General features: G+C 36.4%; 4 protein-coding genes and 3 non-coding genes across 15 annotated transcripts in view; 6 read left to right on the forward strand and 1 right to left on the reverse strand.

The window, feature by feature from the left end:
* LOC138135688 (serine-rich adhesin for platelets-like) overlaps nucleotides 1-23,511 on the reverse strand; it is a 43,854-nt gene that overhangs the window by 18,577 nt on the left and 1,766 nt on the right. The window contains exon 1 of one of the 3 annotated variants that reach the window (XM_069054493.1): nucleotides 2,436-2,724. The exons of 1 other annotated variant lie outside the window; for it this stretch is intronic. The gene's annotated coding sequence lies outside the window, so the exon portion shown is untranslated. Of the gene's footprint in view, nucleotides 1-2,113; nucleotides 2,249-2,435; nucleotides 2,725-23,511 lie in introns of those variants that run through there. One more of the 3 variants, XM_069054494.1, reaches the window with a different exon arrangement.
* On the forward strand, nucleotides 2,950-3,945 carry LOC138135690 (uncharacterized). Its single transcript, XM_069054505.1, has 3 exons — nucleotides 2,950-3,126; nucleotides 3,406-3,572; nucleotides 3,621-3,945. The coding sequence occupies exons 1-3, from the start codon at nucleotides 3,063-3,065 to the stop codon at nucleotides 3,894-3,896; spliced, it is 507 nt and encodes a 168-aa protein (XP_068910606.1). The 5' UTR covers nucleotides 2,950-3,062; the 3' UTR covers nucleotides 3,897-3,945.
* LOC138135685 (A disintegrin and metalloproteinase with thrombospondin motifs 2-like) lies at nucleotides 6,042-18,249 on the forward strand. Its single transcript, XM_069054491.1, has 15 exons — nucleotides 6,042-6,561; nucleotides 8,672-8,946; nucleotides 9,009-9,136; nucleotides 14,206-14,543; nucleotides 14,591-14,743; nucleotides 14,802-14,915; nucleotides 15,169-15,301; nucleotides 15,604-15,773; nucleotides 15,862-16,046; nucleotides 16,101-16,222; nucleotides 16,276-16,408; nucleotides 16,469-16,725; nucleotides 16,820-17,085; nucleotides 17,227-17,488; nucleotides 17,548-18,249. The coding sequence occupies exons 1-15, from the start codon at nucleotides 6,074-6,076 to the stop codon at nucleotides 17,842-17,844; spliced, it is 3,321 nt and encodes a 1,106-aa protein (XP_068910592.1). The 5' UTR covers nucleotides 6,042-6,073; the 3' UTR covers nucleotides 17,845-18,249.
* On the forward strand, nucleotides 19,855-22,484 carry LOC138135689 (tRNA N(3)-methylcytidine methyltransferase METTL6). 7 transcript variants are annotated; one of them, XM_069054501.1, is made up of 7 exons: nucleotides 19,855-20,001; nucleotides 20,108-20,772; nucleotides 20,829-21,021; nucleotides 21,384-21,411; nucleotides 21,589-21,632; nucleotides 21,820-22,182; nucleotides 22,236-22,484. In XM_069054501.1, exons 2-3 carry the CDS (start codon nucleotides 20,123-20,125, stop codon nucleotides 20,989-20,991), a joined length of 813 nt encoding a protein of 270 aa, XP_068910602.1. In that variant the 5' UTR covers nucleotides 19,855-20,001; nucleotides 20,108-20,122; the 3' UTR covers nucleotides 20,992-21,021; nucleotides 21,384-21,411; nucleotides 21,589-21,632; nucleotides 21,820-22,182; nucleotides 22,236-22,484. The 7 variants fall into 7 exon arrangements, with proteins under 7 accessions (XP_068910602.1, XP_068910600.1, XP_068910604.1 ...); XM_069054499.1 differs by having other exon boundaries at nucleotides 20,829-21,411; XM_069054503.1 differs by lacking the exon at nucleotides 21,589-21,632.
* Nucleotides 21,241-21,324, forward strand: LOC138136122 (small nucleolar RNA snR60/Z15/Z230/Z193/J17). Its single transcript, XR_011161174.1, has one exon. It is a non-coding gene; the product is annotated as a small nucleolar RNA snR60/Z15/Z230/Z193/J17 (small nucleolar RNA).
* LOC138136123 (small nucleolar RNA snR60/Z15/Z230/Z193/J17) lies at nucleotides 21,442-21,528 on the forward strand. Its single transcript, XR_011161175.1, has one exon. It is a non-coding gene; the product is annotated as a small nucleolar RNA snR60/Z15/Z230/Z193/J17 (small nucleolar RNA).
* LOC138136121 (small nucleolar RNA snR60/Z15/Z230/Z193/J17) lies at nucleotides 21,665-21,754 on the forward strand. Its single transcript, XR_011161173.1, has one exon. It is a non-coding gene; the product is annotated as a small nucleolar RNA snR60/Z15/Z230/Z193/J17 (small nucleolar RNA).

Here is a 23,511-nt window from a genome sequence, read left to right on the forward strand (position 1 = left end):
AACGTTAATTACCGAGAAAACTGTCCATCATCCAGTTCTGGCTCCGATTTTTGGACAAGTTTTAATATGAATCTAAAAGTTTGTCTCGATGTTAGCAAGCACGCTACGTCTTCTTAATGAAGAATCGTAAACTTTTGATTGTTTGGGGATACTTATATGGCGCACATCAGTTTGACCAAATTATAGGTTGTATTTGAGTTTCTGATCTTAAAATCCCCGGATCTCGTTAAATATTGTATAATATAAGGGTTTCATTACTGAACTTATGATTCAAGGAGCGATAAAAAAGTTTTTATATCGCACTTTCGGGGAAATGGATCGAAGAGTTCACAGCAGGTTGCTGTCGGTAACTCCGGCGATAACGCCGTCACCTTTCTTGAGTTCATTAACGTATCACCTAGCCCAATTAATTGGTCAATTGAAGCCTTTAGTCGTTTAAATTGCTTCATTTCACTTAAAATTGGAAAAGTTGCGGTATTTCGATTTTTTTGTTGTCGCCACGAAATTGAATCAATTTGAGTTTGAAAAGTACGAGCACAAATTACGTCAAAAACACGCTTTAGCTTAATTGGTTGAACGTTTAATGAAAGACATCTGTTAATGGATACTGCTGGTGGTGGTTACACCTTTGCAGTTGGCAACTCTGAGCTAAATGTGTTGTAGATAAAAGTGGATTGTAGTCGGTGAGGACGAGATAAATTAATGGTTTTACAAAATTTTCGGTTTGTTCGGACACGTGTGAGAAAACCTTTGTTACAAAACTTTTTTAATCTGGCTTAACAGAACCATCGAAAGATTCTACTGTAATTTATATTTATTGCCACAAAGTTTTGATTTACGTCGCTTTCTTTTACTGATGTGATTGGAACATAATCTTTTCTGGAGCTAATATTAGCACCATTATCCGGTGGTACCTGACCATTTAGTGCACCACAGATAATTTCCGATTGAATTGAAACAGTCAATCAATATTGCACACAAAGGACTAGCACTAGCAAAATCGAATTTTTCATAAAAAATGAAACGCAACACGTTTTTGCTTTTTTAATCGCGTGCGTGCGTAATATTTTGTAACTAATTCCCTTGGTTAGGACAGTATATATTTATATGTATGTACATTACTTTCCCCGTGAATATATTTTCGTCTTTAAAATTACATCCATTTTGTGAATATTCGATTAGGTTTTTGTTTTTAATTAAAATGGTAATTTGTTTTCGGAACCCCTGGATATGAGACAGACTTTATTTATAAACGCCCTTTTTTCGAAACACGAAATAAAGTATAAATGTGCCACGTAAGCGAAAAACGTTGTTTGAGCCCATTTTTGTTTTGCAATTGTTCAATGTTGATTGACAGTTGTGAGTAATCGTAATTGCTAAAACAATTACTATGTATTGATTAGTAAGTACATGTATCTATGTTTAATCTGCTTCCAGGGAACCAATTATGTATTTCGAACTGCACCAATGATTAAATCACACAATCATGCATGATTTGTTCAGAATGTCATAAAAGTTTCATGTCAACATTCAAAACGTATTGAACAAATAGGTAACCCCAAGAAGATTGAAAGTCGGAAGCAGGTGTTTTGGTTCGACGTTAGTCATTTATTTTTAAAATTTGTACCAATAATTTCCAGTAGGTACTGGATGAAATCCTTTGACCTTATATGTCAGGTCAATAGTGGGGTGTTGTATAATGTACATGGATTGTCAAAAACGAATTTTTGATTTTGGAGACACGGGTCTGACACTAACAAATTCTTATTTACGTCATAAATGTAGGTACGAGGGTCGAGTACAAAGTTTTGCAACATCATTTTTGTGAAGGTTTTAATTTTGTTTGTTGTACACCTTTTTGTAGTAATATTTTATTTCAAGCGGACTTCCTTTGACCCACAAAAAGGGAGAATTAAGTAATGATTTAATTGTCATTGTTTGTTAAACAAAAGAGAACGCTTTCATCTTGACAAGTTTTTGAAAATTAAGCTCTAAAGAACATTAAAAAAAAAGACCAAGCTGAACCATCATTAATTTCATGAATTGTTAATTCCTGCGTTTTCAATGAATTCGATACCATCAATAACGGGAGCAGTCGTATTGTTTTCGTTACCTGACAGATCATCGATATCAGTCTGGTTAGTTTTTCAAATTTAATTATCGACACGCACACCACACCAAACACATTTCAATATAATGAACATTTGCATTAAGAATGACTCGAAATCGTTGACATGGAAAATATTTAATGACGCAGCTTTCAGAGCTTATTTATTTTAAAACGATTTTTGTCAACGGAGAAATGACGACATCTCATTTTTTTTAATTGTATTACACACAGATAAGGAAAACAGAATCACGGTCATTTATTATTTACAAGAGAAATTCCAGGAATTTGTGGAATTTTTTCATGCAATCGGTCTCAACTAACTTACCAGTTTCTGTTTCACAAGATAAAAAATGTGCTTGACATTTAGATGTTGTTTAAAAGAAATTCATCCGAAGCGAACGAAGACTTGAAAAAGAACTTGAAAGTAGCGATACTTTGTAGTAACCGAATGTTAGTGCCTGCACGAACAAATGCCGGAGTGATACTGCCCAGGATCATGCAGGATCCTCCCCACGGCGTCAGCCTCCGCCTGCGATTTTCTGGACCAACAGCGACTGCATAACCACCGATAAGGCCGACTGAAACCGCTGAATCGAGTCCTTTTAGAACTTTGACAATAACGAATTTTGCCATATCAAAGGAATAATCCTACCAACAAAATTCATTTTGACGTCCTTTAATCCTCGGACTGAAAATAAGGACGAGTCTGTGAAAGATTGGACCGAAATGGTTTTTGCAAGATCCTATTTAACTCAATCAAATACAACTAAATAGACCATTTAAATGTTTTTATCAGGCGAAAAGTACGAAGAGAGAAGAGATAACCATTGCGGACTTGCGCAGCTTCAAAATGGCGGCGACAGTTCAAGGGCCAACATGATGTTGATAAACATGATGTTAGGATTATCAAACGCGAAGACACCTCGACAACTATGAAACCGCAACCAAAACGATGATGTTATTCGAGTGTTCCGCCAGTTTGATTATTTTCCTGGGGGCCCTGGTTTCATTATCAGGTGAGTAGATACACCTACATCTACTGTTCGAAATGATTAATTGCCGCTTCCTCATTTTGTTATCTGTCACCACCTTTGCCACCTCCTAATTTCCCGCAATTTGATCTGTTCAGTACACGCATCAATTCCGTGATGATTAGGAAGTTTCTCTTGAAACCTAATTGACCTATAAATTGCAAAAAAGACGCTGGGTGCTATTGACGTCGGTGCACCGGCGTGTTTGTAAAAGGCGCTGAATTGCGTCAGTCGTCGTGGTAACCGGGAAATTATTGATTACAGACTCCAGCGAGCAACAGCAGCACAGGACCAAAGCGGCCACGGAGAAGCAGCACGACCTATGGTGCTATCGCTGCGACACTATGGTGGACGGAGAAAGATGCTTGGACCTCGCCGGAAACCACTCTTACATGCACACGAAGTGCCACAAAGAACAGAAAAAGTGTCAGGTAAGATGAGATTCTTCCACACCTGCTCTCTTCAAAGAGGTCGTATAGGTGAGAAGGATCTCCATGTCTACGAGCACAGACGAGATCACCGGAAAACCGAAAATGTGGCTTCTGCAGAGGAACTGTTCGGAAACTTGCGAACCGGGATGTATTGTCATAGGGGAGAGGACTAAATTGCATTCTTGTATCACTTGCTGCGACGAGAAAAATTTTTGCAACGCTGGTAGCGGAGCTGCCGACCTGAAATTATTTTGCAGGAATCTGTACCTTCCATTGTTGATTATTCACCAATATATGTATCACAAAGGAATGAGCATCTTATGACCTACATTTTTTAAATTTTAAAAATAAAATCGATTATTATAGGTACAAATTCATTTTACTCATTTTTCAACAGAATATCCAAAATCCAAAATGATCCTTTCACGATGACGTGTAAGACGTTTATCCAATCGAGAGGTGTTAAGATAACAAAATTTCTGAAACGTAATAAAATGCTTTGATTTTAGTAAACTGTTGTAGTATTTCGTTCATAATATACAACACGAACAGGTATCTACAAGGCAGATTTTACTCCGATTTTCATTATGCATAAATTTAATTAAAATATAAAAAAGCTTAATAAGTATAAAAGAATATAATTAATAAGTTACAAAATTTTCTTAATTAACGGTAGGTACATAATGAGAAGAAAATTTCATGAATCTGATGGTGAATTTTAATTAAAGAATAGACTGCAAAGTCGACAAAATTGTGATGTTTGCGGTTTACTGTGGTCATTCAAAATGTTTTTACATTCATTCCATACATCCATCATAAACTGACAGGTCAAATGTATTATGAGAGAGCACGATATTTTTTCCGGGAAAATACCAAGGACACAAATAACATAAAATAAGCAAACGACACAAACAGCGACTTTATAAAGTCGAGCTTTTCAACCGAACTGTAGAAACTGTTGTAAATATGGGAAAAATACTTTGGAGAAAAACAAAGAGTTTTCCGAAAATAACTCAACGCCAAAAATTTGTTGGGACCGAATTATGGGTAAACGATTTGAGAAATTTCAGCGTAAATGAAACAGTATCAAGACCAGATTATATGCTAAGAGAACGGATTCTGTGTTGTCTTTTAATCAATAAGCAGATGGCAGTAAAATTTAATAAGATTTTAACTTTTACACTTCATTTTCTCAACGTTCAATTCAAGGAAGCGAATGTGGTGAATTTATGAGCACGAGCACTCGCAGAATTCATTTATAATTTAATTATCCGCGAAACTGGTGGGATAAGACAGAAATTGATTTTTAAAAGGTGTACCCGCTAGTATGGATCAAATATTAGCTTTAATTTTGTCGTAGCACTCGGTGATTCTTGTTGAAATAATTGAGCGTAGTGTCGAGCGAGTGAGTAGTATGTACTTAATTAATATTGCATTTGGTCAGCTGGCTGATCCAGGGTTTAACTAATAACAAATTAATTAATGAAAGAGTACGACGTACCTACATAACTGACAAAAAAAAAGAAACGTTCTCGTGGAAACTCGACGTTTTATCAAATTTATATCCCTCACCTTCCTCAATCAGTCTACCCCGAACAACATTTCCGTTGATGAATATTTAAAACCTGCCTACAACTAAGCTCAAAACCACCTTCTTTGCTTCAATCCGCCGAATCTCGTAATCGTATTTCGCGTCGTGAATTTTCCTTAGAAATTGATCATGGAAAACACCTTCAAGGAACGCCAAAATCTCGAGGAACCGAACGATTCCTACCACCGGCTTTGTTTACCTTGAATTTTTCATCACGCTCCGCAAATTTCACAAAAGAAAGCGCCGTCGAACCGTAGACAAATAAACACACCAACAAATAAACATTCATTTTATTGCCGCTTTGCCATTGAAGTCGTTATTTTAATGGACTTTTCCAGGATATAGAGCCTGCCAATTCAATCCACTCAGTCAGCGGACGAGATTCTGATTGTAAAAAACCATGTTTCACCGTCTAATTTTTATAGTAGTTTATTTGACGAGTTCTTGTGTAAATTGGGGTCTTTTGGCACGAGTGGGCCAGTTTAAAACGCGAGTAAAACGAGCGTTTTAAAGGCCCACGAGTGCCAAAAAAGCCCAATTTACACACGAACGAGTTGAATACAAAGTTTTTTTGTTCGACGAGCTCCTTAAAGGCTCCAAATCGCCTAAAATCTTTAAAATTAGCTTGACGTTTCGTTTTGACAAGTGGTGACATTTATCAAAATCCGTTCACATAGGAGAAAATTTTCAAATTCTGACAGTGTCAAACAAAAAAATGTATAAAATGGTAGCAAATTGTGAACTTTTATTTTCCAAATTACGACAGCGTTAAATGAGGCTAGAGTTCATTGTCAAGTGGCATTACAATCAAGCTTGCAGCGAATTAGATTGCATCTATCCCAATGTGAGGCACTTATGTTTATGGCCATGTGTTTAATTAAAACTGTAAGAAACGACAGTCCTGTAGAAAATGTGTTGGTCGTTGGTTGGCCGTCTCGCGTTAATAATCGCAATCTTGTCCGGCTCCGAGTCCATCAGCCAGTCAAGCTCTCGGTATAATCCTCCATTTTCCGACGACTATGTCGAAACCGTTTACCCTCGGATCTACGAAAAAACAATTCGCAGACGTCGCGACATATACAGTAATGTTTACATGCACGAGTCAAGCAAATTGAAAATGATTGAAGTGGGAGATTGGACCTTAGAACTTAATCCTGAAAGTAATTTGGTTGTTGCGCCAACCCTCCGGGCCGAATGGGTCTCCGGTAATGCGGATGTTACCCTGAAGGATCTTCACCAATGTGATTATAAATTAGGGGTAGTTAGTAGCCTTCAGACGTCATCGAGGGTTGCGGTGACTCTGTGCGGACGCTCCATAACCGGATATATCGGTGTAGGTGATTTTGTGTTTTTCCTTCAGCCGACGAACGGCACCGATGGAGAACATCAACTCTACAGGCAAGGACTTTTCTAGTTTAATCAATTTTGCCAAGAGATCCAATAATAAAGTTAATGCCAAACTTTATTACTACCCGCATAAGTTGGATACGGGTGAAATAATATCAATTCTGATGTTTCCGCTTCCTCATTTGTTCTTCGAATTATATACAGGATGATTCAAAATTATATCAATCATTTTACATCACTGACTACAAAAGAACCGTACGATCGATAAAAGATAAAAATAATAGAAATTAGAGCAGGCCATGATTAACGTCGTACAGTTGGGAATTCTGATTTTTGATCTCTAATTTAAATTTCATTTCTCATAGGCAACTTCTACAAACTAAACATTTTAACCCCATTTTAACATTAACAGGTGTTGAGCTGTTGCAATAATGGCGTTCCAACATGTTGTCAACTGAAGTACGTTAAGCATGGCCTGCTGTAATTTCTTTTATTTTCGATAGCACGGTATTAGGTATTATAACGATTATATAGGATTTTTTCATAAAATATAATTTTTGAGATATTCAGTAAGTATTGAAGAAATAAGTATGATGTATTCATTAAAAAGATGAGATATTCTTGTGTATAACCGCTACAAAATTTAGGGCCAGTTTATAGAAATAGAATTAAATATTTAATTCGAATTAAATTTTAATCCCCTATTAACCCATGAATCCGAAACTTCGATTGGTTCAATGTGATTTAAACCCATTATCTTGCTGAAACATTACATTGATATAACAATTAGGTTATTATTTTTGCAAAATGTCGTTGTACCTAAAACCGAATCATTTTAAATTGGAATTAGGCCCAACATATTAAACTAAATTTTGATTCATCATTGAAAATAATTTACCTTCTAATGTTCCAGAGTCTAAATAATACGTTCTTAAGCAGACTAAAGTTTATACAATAGTACATATCTAATTTTTTAAGACCTAACGGCAGTTACTATTTTTTTTTTCTCCAGATAAAATATACTGGGTGCCCCAAAATTCGCGGAACAACGTAGTAGTACGTTGTTAAGTAGTCATTATGATATCAGGTAAAAATGTTTAAAAGAATCAATCTTCTTTTTTGTAGAAGATATGGACCTATTCGTTACACTAAATGTGGCAACATTTAAAAACGTTCTATGCATCCCAATAGTCTGCAAATATTTCATTTTTGTTGTATCCATGGAAATGAGAGAGAAAAATCAAAGCCCTGTTGCCGGACGCTATTTGAGGTAAAATCAACATAAAATTACTACTCGGAAATGCTGGAAATAATGAAGAAAATAATTGCCAACCTGAGGAATAGAATTTTTTATTTTATTTTTCTCATTATTTTCTAACATGAGTTGACATTGCGTAATTGAGTTGTTCCGCGAATTTTGGGGCACCCAGTATATTATAAATCAGGATTATAAATCTAAACGTTCAGTTTAAAAATAAATCATCTTGATAACACCAAATAATCTACCACAAACGATTTTGCAACCGATCTACAGCTTCCGTTTGTGCTATAATTACCAAATTTACCACATAAATCTGACAACTCATTGTAAAATATGACTTCTAAAATTGCATGCTACGGTTTTGTGACCACTATAAATAAAACATCTTGAAAAAAGCTAAAGAAAACAGTTCAGGTTAAAACTAGTCTAAAAAAGTTTGATAAATTTTATGAATTTATAAATTTTATATTTTATTTAATTACACGGTCAAAAAACTTGTTCCCAAGTCTTACCAATAAGCTTTCGCTATTTTGACAACTTTACGTGTGGTTAAATTTATGGTCACTAATTTTCAGTCACGCTATTTTTTCTCAGCACGAGAATTAATTCCGTTGTTTAATCCAGATTGCTTTTTCATTTTGTGTTTAACTATGCATGGCTTTTCTTGAGAACGGGGCAAAGTACCTCGCGCTTCCCTGAAAGGTTTTTGAATGATGATCGCTTCAAGTCTTAAATCTGCTATCCCATAAAAGTGTCAGGTGTTGGCTTGAACTTCGAGTGACCTTTTTAGTATTCTCGGCTGGGCATTTCATCCAATATCGGTAGGAAAATTTTTACACTAGGACAATTTTCCGTACACATTGAGACTAAGCTTAAATTTAATCTTTTCGATGTCTTCAGTAAGAGTCGCCTGAGACGCCATTCGGACGACATTTATTTCAAACAACCCCTACCAGAGCAGTGGCTTTTTAATTTAACGGGAGACGTGATCGACATAGAAGGAAACATTGGATCTACACGAGATAACGGAACTGAGGAAGATGATCCAGAAACGTTGAGTGTTGTAGAGGAGAAAATTACGACTTCTCTTCATTCAAATTGGAGGAGGGAACAATTAACGGACGAAGAATTGGGATATTTTTATGACACAGCATGGACAGTCGATTCACCCATAAGTATAAACAAATATAAGAAATATCGCTTTTTGCTTATATCTATACTGGTTGGCAATTTATAGCCCGACAGTCCGGGGGTTCTACGCTGCCTCCGAGGTGGCTGGAAATTGCCGTCGCCGTCGACCACACGCTGATAGCATTTCACGGAAAAAACAAAGTAGAACAATACGTTTTGGCGCTAATGAATATTGTAAGTCACGTGAAGTAACAAACCGAACTGATCATGATGAAATTCATAATTTTACAAAATCAATCGCAATTTTGAAAAAATGCTGCTATACCTAAATAACTCCCAATTTAGTAATGATTCTTATTTTCTACTCCTATTGTATAATACTGAATTATTAAAGTGTCTTTCATTAGATAACAGGGTTCATCACCCACGCTCAGTTGAATAAGGGTACGATTATGTTGGAGTTGCGATGAGTGATAAAAGCGGCGATAAGAGCGAAGTACCATTGTTTTCAAATGGCAGTTCGCTCTTATCGCCGCTCTTATCGCTCATCGCAGCTCCAACATAATCACACCCTAATACTTTCAAAACTCACTGCAAATATCATAGCAACAAGTACAATCGCAAATTTTACTGCAATGCGCAATGGTATCAACTCAAGTATGCAAAGTAATAATAATTTTAAAACGTCACTTTCAAACTTCACTTTCAGTTTGTCTAATAATTAAACTTATTTATCAATTTCTCTTCATAGTCGTAGAAAAAGTATAGTATTCTACTGGCGTATAGGGCGAGTGGCCTAATTCATCCGAGCGAGTAATGGTCATTATCATCCGCTCGTTGAATAATATACTATTAAATTAATACAGTAATATAATATTATAAGTAGATATTCGACAAATATAATCTCTAAAAATTATTAATCAGTTTCTGGTGGACTTTCGTTTTAATTTTTCGTGTTCTGGTGTTAGCCAATAAACTGAAAATCGATAAATAAATATGTAAGCGTAAAATAAAGTCAAATATAGAAAGATTAGTTTCAAGTTTCTGAAGTTAAATTTTAATGTACGAAGTAGATATGTGATTCTACAGATATTTGAATCAACCACGAATATCTTACTTGAACATTTCTCAATCTAAGTCTGAAATGAAATAAAAACAGGAAAGGAAACAGACTGTAAGGACTTTCTTCACGTGCCAGCTGAATTAACGGCCATCAGTCTATCTAAGTTAACGCGGCTCTAGTGGTCTACATTGGACCTCAACTAATAAAAGCTAATGCAGCTAATAAAAAACGATGAACACTGGACAGCCCGCGACAAAGAAGAGGTCAAAAAAAAACACATTTCCATTTCATTTAATTCAATAAAGGGCTCTTAATCCATTGTTAAAATTATTACCAAAATAAAAAATGTCTATGTAGGGTTACAATACAACCAGGAATTGGATAAAGAAATTCTCAATATGACTTCTTCTACATCTTGTAGCAACAAAGTAAGATAAATAGAGATAGATATGAAATACCTTGCGATCAAATAAAAAAAAATCAGAGTAGGCGAAAATGGTGGTTTGAACCAATCAAAGCATCAGAATAGCACAATCCAGCTAACTCGATTTTTTTTTTAATTGATCGCACGTTATATCTATTACATCCAGAACCTACCGCTGTGTTTTTGCAGTAGGTCGATCTGAAACTTTTTTCAAAATAATAAAATCACACTAGAACGACAAACTGCAAATCTGACAGGATATAAGTTGCACAAAATTCTGCTATTGTGTTAGATCAACTTTAAGAAAGTCATTTACATTACGTATTACATTATTTTACATTATTTTCACGTTGTAAAGTGTTTGTAATTCAAAAATCCGATTACTCGGATACATTTGCGAAGAGAAAATCACCAAGATGATATTGACGAGAAAGATTAGCATGTTATCTTGATTCACAAGTATTGGCCGTTATTTACTCGTACCATAGTGAGATATACAGGGTGGTCCCGATATAACCTGCCAGAAGAAATTCAGTAATAGGTGACGATTAGTAGAACTCATAAACAAAAAATGTTTCTAATAAAAGTCTTTTGGTTTTCGAGATAAAAATAACTGAAAATTTGGTCAAAATTTGCTGTACGCTAATGAGTTAATCGGTTTTAAAAAGGTAATTCTGGTTACTTGGCTGCAATTTCTTTAGCAACGGTACCTGTAACACCTATGACATTTGTCAAGTTTAATTTTAAATTTGCGAATCCTTCAAAAAGTTATGAAATTCACAAAACAAGAATACGCCGATTTGCATTTACTCTATGGCGAAACATGTGGTAATTCAAGACCAGCAAGGCGACCATACGGTGAGCGTTTTCCTGAAGGAGTTCTTCCGTCCCGTTGTACTTTTATGGAGCTACATCAGCATTTATGTGAGGTTGGTTCTAACTGATTCCAATATGATGGCGTCCCCGATCCTCCATTTAACCCCTCTGGATTTTAATTTTTGGGGCCACACGAAAGATTTGGTATACGAAGTTGAAATAAATACAAAAGGCCAATTCCAGAAACGCATAACAGACGCCGCGAACCAGAAATGCTGAATTCTGTTTATGAAAATTGGTACCGGCGTACTCAAATGTGCTTAAATGCCAACGGAAGGCACACAGTAAATTAACGCACACAGTGTACAGCGTTTTCAATAAATGTCATTAATTTGATTTACTTTGTCAGATTTGAGTTTTGTCATAAACGATTCAGGTAGCTATGTTGCTTAGATACTGTCATCCTTACAAACACCAACAATTAATTCCTGAGTTGGTAGGTATTTTTGTGGTCAGCAGCGTCGAATGGGTGTGGGAGCTCGAGATGAGAAACTCCATTAGCTCCATTTTAAATTACTGAACATGTCAGACGTCTAGAACGTCCTAGAACTCTGTTGCTTACAAGCCAGGAAAGGGATGTAGCTGCGCTAAGTTTAACAGAAAACCTGAATAAGGTGACCACTGACCACCAACTTCGAAGAGGCTTTTGACGAAACCCTTTTGAAAAGTATCGAGGGCAACTAACCATTTAAGCAGCAAAATATGTTTGTAGTGATGGAACGCCTCAAAATGAAAGCGTATTGATCGCCACGAATTACGCTATTATTTATAATAAAAGCTAAAAGTTTTGTCGCTTTTAATATTTCCGTGATATACTAGTACACACTCACCTGATAAATCTCTAATTTGCGACAGTTGTATTATTTTTCTTGTAAACTGCGGTTATAAAGTTGAATGATTTTTTAATGGTATATGTATTATGCAACAAGTTTTATAAACGACACTTTACACACGAGTTTTATGTTAGGCACGAGCGAAGCGTAGCATAGCGAGTGTCTAGAGAAGTTTATAAAACGTGTTGCATATTACGAGGCATATTACTATAACTTTTTCTACGACCAAATAAACAAATGAAACAAGCAACTTTTTTATTAAACGTTAATTTAAACATACAAACTAAATTCATCGAAATATTATAAGCTCGCTCGTAGTACTAATACTGTGATTTCTCAGGCAGCAAATTGTTGCTGCCTTCTGCTGCCGCTTGGGTTACTTCAGGAGGGGTACCAATGAAATTTTCCTCTTCATTATCAGTTTCTATCAGGTCCATATTTGAAAAATAGAACGAATTATTTCACTGCAATGACGTTTTCTTTTACGCCGGATGCGAAACTGATAAACGTGAAAATACCAACTTGATCTAGGGCTAAATATGTCCAAAAAATTCAAGCCGTGTTTAAAGAAACTTGGAGCGTGTTTAATATGCCGAAAGCGCCTGAATGGACATCAATTTGTGACTAATGAACAACCGTATTTAAAGTGACGTTTTATACACTATTTGTCAGTGCAAAATGTGACACTTTAGAGAATGGAGTAGAAAAAAATATTTTTTTCCGTTGACCGCTTGTTAATTTTAATATTAATGAATTATTTTGTCTGAAATATAGTGTATTAATCAACGATTTTTGCAATTTTGACGTTTTGATGATATTTGATGTATAAACAACGTCGAACATTGTTTGCACTTTCCAACACTGCAGCAGGTAGTGCAGCAGGGTTTTCTATATTTTATAGCTCCATAACTGCACAATTACGAATTTACTTTTTCAAAAGTCGACCTTTTTGGTTATAATTCGCATGTCATATTTTTCAAAGGTAACTAGGTTTTCTTAGCAACCGTGATTTTTACGTGAAATTGAATGTGAATGGAGTTGACGTCTTCTGACACTCTTTGTGGAAAAGTGAATATGTAGAAAGTGTTGAAAAATTTTAAAATGGCCTGCCCTGAGGACAAAAAAAGGATGAAGATATTTTATAAGGTCTCATCTTTATCGAAAAAGATGAAATTGGTTTTGATTTGGCTTTAGTTTGAAATTTTGTCACAAAAATAAAAAGTTTGCGGTCAACGAAAAAATTTTGTAATCAACTCGTTTGTTAATGGGCGATTAATAATCTCAACTATTAAACGCACTCACTCGCTATACTCGTTCGTGCTTTAAACAGTTTCGATTATTAATCACCTTCATTAACAAACTAGTTTTAAGTTTTATTTTTAATAAGAGTATGATGTACTGTCGCGAGCAAAAAAAACTGGTCGTCAAATTCATGCTTCTACGCAATGGAAAATGCTCCATTGTAAAACGGTCTTAAATATCATAACCTATATCATCATGTTGTATGACATTAATTGACATTGATTAATTAATTTTTTGACACTTTGTTGACGTGGGATTTTTTTTAATTTGTGACAATCTAACCAAATTTTGAAATGACATTGACGATCAGAATTTTTTGCTGGCGACACTACTTATTTGAAACTAAAGATTCAGTTCATGATATCCAAATTAGAATCCGTCTACAGTAGTGATTATTTATCCTGGAATTGCAATATTACACCCTTACGCTACATATGCTGATAATAATAACCTTAACTACATACTTAGGGGGTCATTCACGAAACTCGGTAAGGCTCGATAAGGCGTTGCAAATTCAAAACCATGACAACCGACATTGTTGAAGCATTGTATTAGCCGTTTCGTTAACGATTTGCAAATTTGCAAAGTTTCGTGAATATCCCCCTTAGAAACTAAATATCACATCGGGGTGTTGAAACAAAGCGGTGTAAAGGAAGGTTTATAACAAAAAAGTTACGTTCAAGATATTAGACATGAGTAGGAGATGAAATTTTTTGAAATACATGTAACGTATGATGCAGATTTATTTCATCCTGCGGAGAATATCCAGACTTCGGGCTAATTTTAGCAAACCCCTTTGCCGAAGGTGAACGCGATATACCAAGACGCATCCCTCGAGTCCAACATGCGACTGGTGGTGACGCGACTGCTGCTTTACGAGCACAAGAAGCAATCGGTGGTGCGTCCCGGCGACGCGAAGAAATCTCTGGAAAACGTCAATAGCTGGAATAACCGGCTGCATACGTCCTTGGCACCGGGAGAGCCGCACCACGATATTGCCGTTTGGTTGACTCGTTTGGACATCGGCGGTCCCTCAGGCTACGCTCCCGTGGCCGGTGTTTGTGATCCAAAGAGAAGCTGTGCGCTGAACCGCGATGAGGGTCTGACGAGCGCCTTCATCATAGCTCACGAAATGGCTCACGTGTAAGTCTTATTGTGGTAAATCGGGTGGAACTAAAGCTAGACCGTAGCTTAGGTTTGTACCACGACGGCGATAAGAAAAACGCCAACAACTGCAGCGACGAAGCGACCAAAGGGAGCGTGATGGCTCCCTTGGTGGCCGCAACGTTCCATCAGTTCGCCTGGTCCCAGTGCTCCCAAAGTGAATTTAAAAAAATTGTTAAGTGAGTTTATTGGAGCGAGACGCGCTTTACTATTTAAAGATCCATTACGTTTCCCCAGGAAATGGTCGTGTTTATCGAATTCACCAACTGGTTTAGGAGAAATTGTTTTAAATGCCACCCTTCAAAAAGCTTTCAGCATGGATGAGCAGTGTCGGATGGAGTTTGGCGACGGGTAAATTCATACATTTGCCATCGAATTACAATGAACTAACTATAAACTGTTTATTCCACCGATTTATTTCCATACAACGGACTGAGTTGATATGCGCACAATTTTGTGGAAAACACGTTTCCATTGTGTTCGCAGATATTTGCTACTTCATTACTCAGTAATCTGAAACGTTTCGTTTCAGATTCCACCGAGTTCACATTATTTATTTTCTTGTTCCTAAAAGTTTTTAAAGCAAATCTCTTACCTTTTCCAGATACAATCTTTGCAGAGCGTTTGACATAATAGAACCTTGTTCTCATTTATGGTGCGGACACGTGAAGTCTCCTTTAGTTTGTAAAACAAAGAAAGGATCTCCTTTAGAGGGAACAGAATGCGGATTCAATAAGGTAAAATCAACAGCACATTATCCACGATTAAAGAGACGAAACATGAATACACATTTGAATCACCTGATGCGTTCGAATCCTCTCATTTAAGACTTATTTTGCTATCCTGACCTACATACAACTGCACAGAGCAAGTGATTTATCAGCAGCTCTTGCAGTTAATAGCGCAATTCATTTTCTTGTTCACGCTCATCCACATACCCTAGGATCGCTGTTGTGTGATTTGGGCTAATCGGGGTAGACTTAAAATGTTAAATGTCTAGACACTAAAATTTTCCGCTCTGCGATTAACAAAATTACAGTGGTGCTGGAATGGTTATTGTGAGGACATGGAAAAGAAAAGTGCGGAACGTATACCTATAATACTGAATCCTCAAGACGGTGGGTGGAGTAACTGGGGCCCTTGGGGATCATGTTCGAGATCTTGTGGTACGGGAGTTCAGTTCCGTACGAGGAAATGTAATAATCCCACGTAAGAAAATGTAATATTGTATCAATAAAGAAGAACCCTTGCTTGGTGAAATTTTCTTTTATTAATAATCAGGGTCCGCTTTTTCCAGTCCTTCGCATGGCGGGAGTGCTTGCGACGGGGTGTCGGAAAAATGGAGGATATGTAACAACAACCCTTGTCCCGGACCGCTCGAGGATATGAGAGCTCAGCAATGCAAGAGGCTCCCAAAATTATTGGATATTGTTGGAACAAGAGAAGGAAATATGACATGGTTACCACACGAGAGCGACGAACGTAAGTCGTCGAGATCGTATTTATCGACTGTTTGGTAAAAAGCGCTGATTCCAGTCGAGAAAAAATGTAAATTGATATGTATCAGCGAAGGATCGAAGGAACTGTTCGAAAGCTCGGAGAATTTAATAGACGGAACGCCTTGTTCGTATGAAAACACGGACAATATTTGTATTCAAGTAAGTACGGTCCTGACAGGGAAATGTATTGTTGATCAGTTCTTATATTGAAGGGCGTTTGTCAGTTTCTGGGTTGTGACGGTCAATTATTCTCCAAAGTGAAAACCGATATGTGCGGAGTTTGTGGCGGAAATAATTCCGATTGTTCCAATATCGAATCGATCTTCAAGCGAAAGCTCAAGAGAGGTGTCCCCGCATCAATAATTCCATTACGATTATTAAGTCGTAATCGATTTGTCGTTGCAGAAGTCAGCAGGGTTGCCGTTTTGCCCCGAATGGCAACCAGGATCAAATTAGAGGCCAACGTCACCATGCAAAATAAGGACGATCCGTCTGTCGCGTTCATCCTGAAAAATCGCAAGAAAAAGAAATATACGATCACGATCCCCAACACGGGATTACGAACGGATATCCTCGAGGGCACCAAGTTTTACTACGAGAAATCCAAAAACAAACACAATATCTGGGCTAAGGGTCCAGTTCTCGCCGAAATGGTGATACTGGTGAGGAGGAAGGCGTCGACGCTGATCTTGTATCGAGAGAAGCCTAACGACGTCTCCTGATTTCATTTGTCTAATGACTGGCTTAATTCTGAAGGTATACGCTCCAATTAGTGAGATTGAGGAGGGCTTGAACGTGTCGCTTCACTCAGAATACGTCATTAACAAAGATGTCTCTATCTCATCGCATAGGTTTAAGTGGATACTGGGCGGATGGGGGCCCTGCTCGGCTAGTTGCGGCGGCGGACGACGGCAAAAGACTGTCGCATGTTGGGACAATCAATACCAAAAGTTGGTCAGAAGAAAACACTGCTCTTTGATGACAAAACCGACTGTGACTTTTGAAAAGTGCAACACGTTTGAGTGAGCATTTCACTTCTGTCCCTTTCATCCCTTCAGCCCTTCCCCAAATTAAATTAAATCCAAAGAGACGTCAACATAACATAAAGTTACTTAAAGTGGTTTTAAAAAATGAATCGAGCTTTGTAATTTTGTTTGTTTTAGTTGCCATTTTCAGTGGGTATCTGGTAAATGGGAACCGTGTAGTAGCACATGTGGTTTGGAGGGTGTCCAGTATAGAGAACTATACTGTGTACCCCACGCTGTTTTGAATAAAATCATCTCGCAAAATAACTCAACTTTGATAGAAGAACCCTGGAGACACATGGTGAATCCACGAAAATGTTCGGGGATTACTCCACTAACAAAAAGGCCTTGTAACAGAATACCGTGTTTTTCTTACTGGACTTACGGCGAGTGGTCGCAGGTTTTACAAAAACTCGAAACAAAAAAAAAATAATTTCTTTTAAATGGAATTTATTGTAGTGTTCTCAAAGCTGCGGCAAGGGATTATCGTATCGCTCGTCTTACTGCCCACCACCTCATGCAGAACATTTTTACACGTGCGGGGAGGCACCTCCACTTACGCAAATGCGCGTTTGCCACGGTTACACAAGATGGAGCAATCCTGCTTGCAGGAAACGAAAGCTTAAACCTTGTGTTGAAGACCAATCCGACTTTTGTTCATTGAGTGTGTTGTCTAAGTACTGCAAGGTCGGAGAGTTTAGGAAAATCTGCTGCAAATCTTGTTTTGATTTTCGTCTAACACCTATTAGCATTTAAATGATTGTTACTTAAAAGCCTGGTGCCCTTTTTATTCCATGTTTTATATTCTAAAGTTCCGTCATTATGTTCAAAAAAAAGTCCAGAAATCAAATTTGTAGGAATTTTTTTTACCAGACCTAAGAAACGTCTAAAATAAGGTTTTGCTAATTATCTTTTTATCTATTGGTTCTACTACTAAAATAGTTCTAGTATCTAGTAATTACATATATACTCGTATGTATAAGTATTATGTGCATTAAAAGTATTCATTCTTAATTTCTTACTCTTAATGAGTTGTTAGTAAATATATGACTGAAACAGTTATTACTATCACATGAGTCACATGTTAAAAGGAACGCCTCAACTTCGAAAACACCCTGTATACCACGAGTAATAACCGAATAAATATTTTTAAACAATGAACTAATTATTTTTATTATCTCACCAAAAATTATTAACATACGCATCAAATAGCTAAAAATCACAAACTGATAAAATACAATAATTTGTTCTTTTAGTTTAGGATTTAAAATATCTTAGGGAAGAATTGATTTTAACCAACCGTTGGTTTTGAATGTCTGTCCTTGATGTTTTGCACAAAAATGTGCATGTTGCTAGGGGCAACACTTTTAATTCGTAGGATTAAAAGTATACTTTATTTTTAAGATTCGAGTCGTCTTAACCCCCCACAAAGGCTGGAATAGAATTTGACTTTTTTTTATTGCATTCTCGTAAGGAACGGATGTAGACACATTTTATAACACAATTTATAACAACTTCTTTTGCGTTTCAGTCACGTCAGGTCATGTACTTGATAATTATTTAAACTTTACAAATTGTTTAACATTTTGTTAGCTTGAAAAACTAACCTGTAAACACAACAAAAGCCAAAACTGCCTCTTTAGTTATACGAATATTCCAACAAAATGTTCATTTTAAATATACATATATTTGTTTTTTGCTTTTCAGGTTATACATAGGTATACTCTGTTTGTGAGCCCGATGCCGCTAAGTCATAAAACGACCGAAGCGCTGACAGATTCCAGAGCGTCCAAAACATTTCATGAGTAATTAATTATAAGCAGAAAGATTAATATTTTTAAGAAGTTGAAGAGAAAAATGTTACAATTCAACTTTTTGGATTTGCTGCTCTAAAGTACTATCCCTTACCTAGCATCTTCCAAACATCATGTTTTCTCACTATTATGCTCGTACACAGCTTGCAGAACGAGGATGGCCAATTTATTAACGTGAGCCGAGCAACCGAGCGCAAGTATCTTCATCTTCCCGAAAAAAGAAATTTGCGTGTGCGTGTGTTAAGCGGTGATTATTATTGATTTATGACAACCCGGTTTTACGACTTATCGGCATCGAACTCAAAAACGGAGTATACTTTTCTTGATTAGAGAAAAAAAATAGTGTGTGGTGTTATTCTATTCGAAATAGAAGGTGGTTTTGTTTGGCTCGCAAGTGCTAACGTAATTGCTCGTTAAAGAAAATGTCGCATTTAATCGTAACAACCTAATAATAAAAGCACACTAAGCACAGATTACTCATGAACACTTGGATGAGAATCTGTGCTAGAATGATTATATCTAGGAGGCCGTGAAGGGATCTATTTGTATTACAAGACAAGTCATAAGAGGTCGCTGGCTGCAGCAGTCTCGGTGTCGGTGTGAGTCTCGAATCTCTCGGTCGGTACAGTTAAAGTTCACGCGTTTTAGCATGGCGAGCAGCTTGGATGCGCAATGGGAGCGCGCCAGCCTGCCGTTTGAAAAGTTCCAGTGGCGGAGTCTTATCGGTTTATGACTCAATTTCCAGAAATGTCCAGAAATTATTTAACCCCGCATAATCATAAAGCCAAAGCCTATCATTTACACACCGGTAGACAGTTGACTGGAAATGCCAAGAGCTTAAGAGAAACTTGGATCTTCGATCTAATTTTTTGTTGTTACGCCACTGCATCAACTCTTATTTACCAAACAGTTCCAGCACCAATCGTGTCGTGGTGGGCCGGCTCTCGCCAATGCCAATCGCCTTCGCCATCCTAGCGTACTTTGGATTGGAAGTAATGGAAGTGGAACTTTGGTTTCGGTCGGTAACTTGCAACGCGGTAGTCGGTATCGGATCGGCAAGTCGGTCTCGATTTTTCAAAGGCAAAGGGGCAATCAGTTGGTAAGTTCGAATTATTAAATTTGTAATTTTCTTAATCATCTTTAAAAAATTTCAACTTTATATCTATTAAAAACAACAACAGTGAATCAAAAAAATGTTGTTACAGTATATTTTCATCACAATGGCGGAAATTGAGGAGTTCACGTGTTCGACAAAAAAATTGTCTGTCGAAGAACAGCGCTGTTTACAACAACAAGATTCACGTCTGGTAACACCTTATAAAGCTTCTATGCTTGAAAGAGATGCTAAAAAGTACTGGGATTTATTTTATAAGCGTAATGAAACACGTTTCTTCAAAGACCGTCATTGGACCACTCGAGAATTTACAGAGTTGCTAAACAGTCCCTCGACAACAAAAAAAACATTGCTGGAAATTGGTTGTGGGGTGGGAAATTTTATCTTTCCCTTAATTGAAGAAAAATTAAATTTTCATATATTTGCGTGTGACTTCTCCATTAAAGCAATTGACATTATGCAAAAGAATCCACTTTATAATGAAGAATATGTAAAAGCATTTCAAACTGACATAACTACTGAAGATATATTTACCAAAATTGATGAGAAAAGTATCGATATTGCAACATTAATTTTTGTATTATCAGCAATACATCCAGACAAATTTATGCCAACTTTAAAAAATATTTACAAGTTACTGAAACCAGAGGGAATTATTTTATTTAGAGACTATGGTGTTTATGATATGGCCCAACTAAGGTTTAAAGCAGGTCACAAAATTTCAGAAAACTTGTATATGAGACAAGATGGAACTAGGTATGATACACTCTGTTAAACTTATAACATGAAGTTAACTTCTTTAAAATCTTCAGGAGTTACTACTTTTCGGTCGAGTTTTTGACAAATGTGTTTAATGAAGTTGGTTTTGAAGTTATTTCAAATACTTACGTTCATAGAAGAACTGTAAATAAAAAAGAAAATATTGATGTCCCCAGAGTTTTTATTCAAGCCAAAGTTAAGAAGCCAATCACATAAAGGACTAAAATCAGATGAACGTTGTTCAGGGTTAGTACAATATTTTTAAATTAAAAAATGTAGTTTGGATGACTGATTGCAGTTTAAGTTATATTAAATTTATGCTCAAAGTTGGCAGTGAAGAGTTGTGAACGCACCACTCATCAGTCTACAGAGTAAAAAGGCAAACAGTGAGACAGTGAGGTTAGATTTAAATCGACTCTTCAACGTCTACTTTGAAAATAAATTTAAATGAACACCTGATATGTATTTTATAATATGATGAATTCATAGTTCAAATGAACATAGTTGATTACAATCAAATTTGTCTTTCACCCCTAACTGATCCTATCTTGAAAATTTTCATTACACTTCTGATTTTTTACATCACTAATTTTGCTTTTCTTGTACAGACCTGAAGCTACAGTTCTACGGGATGTGGTAAGTAACTTTATATAAACAATATGAGGTTTAGAGAATGTTATGATGAATTCATAGTTCAAATGAACATAATTGATTACAACGAAATTTGTCTTTCACCCCTAACTGATTCCATCTTGATAATTTTTATTACATTTCTGTTTTGTTACATCACTAAATATTTTTCATCATTTGCAGACTTAAGAAAAAGAACATAAGCAGCTATACTTCTACAAGATGTTGTAAGTAACTTTATGTTGAAAAGATAGGAAGCTTGAAGAATATTATGATGAATTCATAGTTCACATGAACATAATAATTGATTACAATCAAATTTGTCTTTCACCCCTAACTGATTCTATCGTGAACATTCTTATTACACTTCTGTTTTGTTACATCACGAAATATTTTTCTTCATTTTCATTACAGGATGGTGTCGCTCCAGGTGGCAACCGTCCCCGACCTGACCATTCAAGACCAGGAGCTGAACTTCTCGGCGACTTTGATTTAAAAAAAAAGGTTGTCGACCATCTTTTTTATCTCAGTCACGGACTGCCACAAGCAGGTCTGGAAGCGGAAAGACGGTCTTGAGGAGAGGACGTGAAGACACTCAAGAACCAAGTGGACATCGAAAAGGGGAAGCTAAAGGCGTGCAAAAGCCAGTTGGGCCTGAGGGAGGACACCCAATTGAAGCTGCACATAGCGAAGCTTGAGGAGAGCTCGACGAAGCTGCAGAATGCTGTACAGATGAAGACGAGGTACTCGAATTATTGTGTGAACTCGTTGAACTAGGTGAGTTGCCAAGACTCGGGTTTTGAATGATTTTTTTATGTGTCAATTCTCAGAAAGTCAACGAGTTGGAAGAGAACTTGTTGCAGAAAAACCGAACTGCAAGAGTGAGAAGTGACCAAAGCAATAACACCAGAAAACAAATACTAGAACAAAACATTACCGAATTCGCTTAAATCTCACAAATTTTGGAGCAATAATTTTAGATATATGTATGTAATCTAACATTAATTAAGTTGTTTTAAAATGGTGATGTAGGTATTTAAAAGACTTAGTTTTATAATAAAACGAATTGTTTCATGAAATACCTGGTTTCAGTTTTACCTTAACTGATGTAATAATTGGAGCAATTAAGTAATGTTGTGTACTCCAACCATTTTTGCCGTAAATGTTGCTGTTGCGCTGCGTAACCAAGTTCAGGAAATGATTAATTTGTTGCCAGAATTTTGAATGGCTACCTTGAAGTGACCCGGGAGCTATCAACGAGACTGGGGAATTTGATAATAAATTGAATTAATATTTGACTAACCAGGAGCGGTTGCTAGATGTGCTACGGCTTTTTGAACAAAAAAAAAATCTGGATGGTTGCCCATATCACCACCCTGAAAGAAAACGACCGAATAAATAAAAAATACATTTTTGTCACCTTTGTCCCATCTTTTCCTGCGCTACTGTCTTAACACAACTAAATTGTCGCATGTGTTAATTTAGCTGCACTACAACTTGATATCTAATTTTGCTGCATATTTTTTCTCAACCCTTATTCCTTATTGGTTGATTTTAGTGGCTTTTAGTCCGACAACGAAGAACGAGAAGCAAAAATAACAACAAAGTACGATTTACTTTATCCCTCAGAATTACCAATAAAGTAATTGCCGTCGAATTACGTAACACCTGTATGTACTTAGTATGTAGTTCCATCTATTTTTCAATCATGGAGATTTACAGTCAGCGCGTAATTTTGTGAAATAAAATATATATATATATATATTTTTTTTAATTCCACATGTAAGAAAGCGTTGTGTAATAGTTATGTGGATCACGAGTCCAGAAATAGTTATTTGTACAACTAGTTATGAAAGTCATACTTTTTTTCATGAATTTGCAGTTTGATTAACGAGGGGGTAGCCCGAGTTAATCAAGCAAATAAGTGAAAAAAGATATTTTCATAACGTGTTGTAGATGCATCTACACACTATTTCTTTGCATATCGATGTAAGTTGGGAAATTTGGTCTAAAGGGATTTATGAACAATTACAAAAAAAAAAGGGTGGGTATGCTTTGATAATCATCTCCAAGGAGAATAAAATGATGCAAAAAAGTAATACTTTC

This window comes from Tenebrio molitor, chromosome 7, assembly GCF_963966145.1.
Source record: "Tenebrio molitor chromosome 7, icTenMoli1.1, whole genome shotgun sequence".
Taxonomy (NCBI): Eukaryota; Metazoa; Arthropoda; class Insecta; order Coleoptera; family Tenebrionidae; genus Tenebrio; species Tenebrio molitor.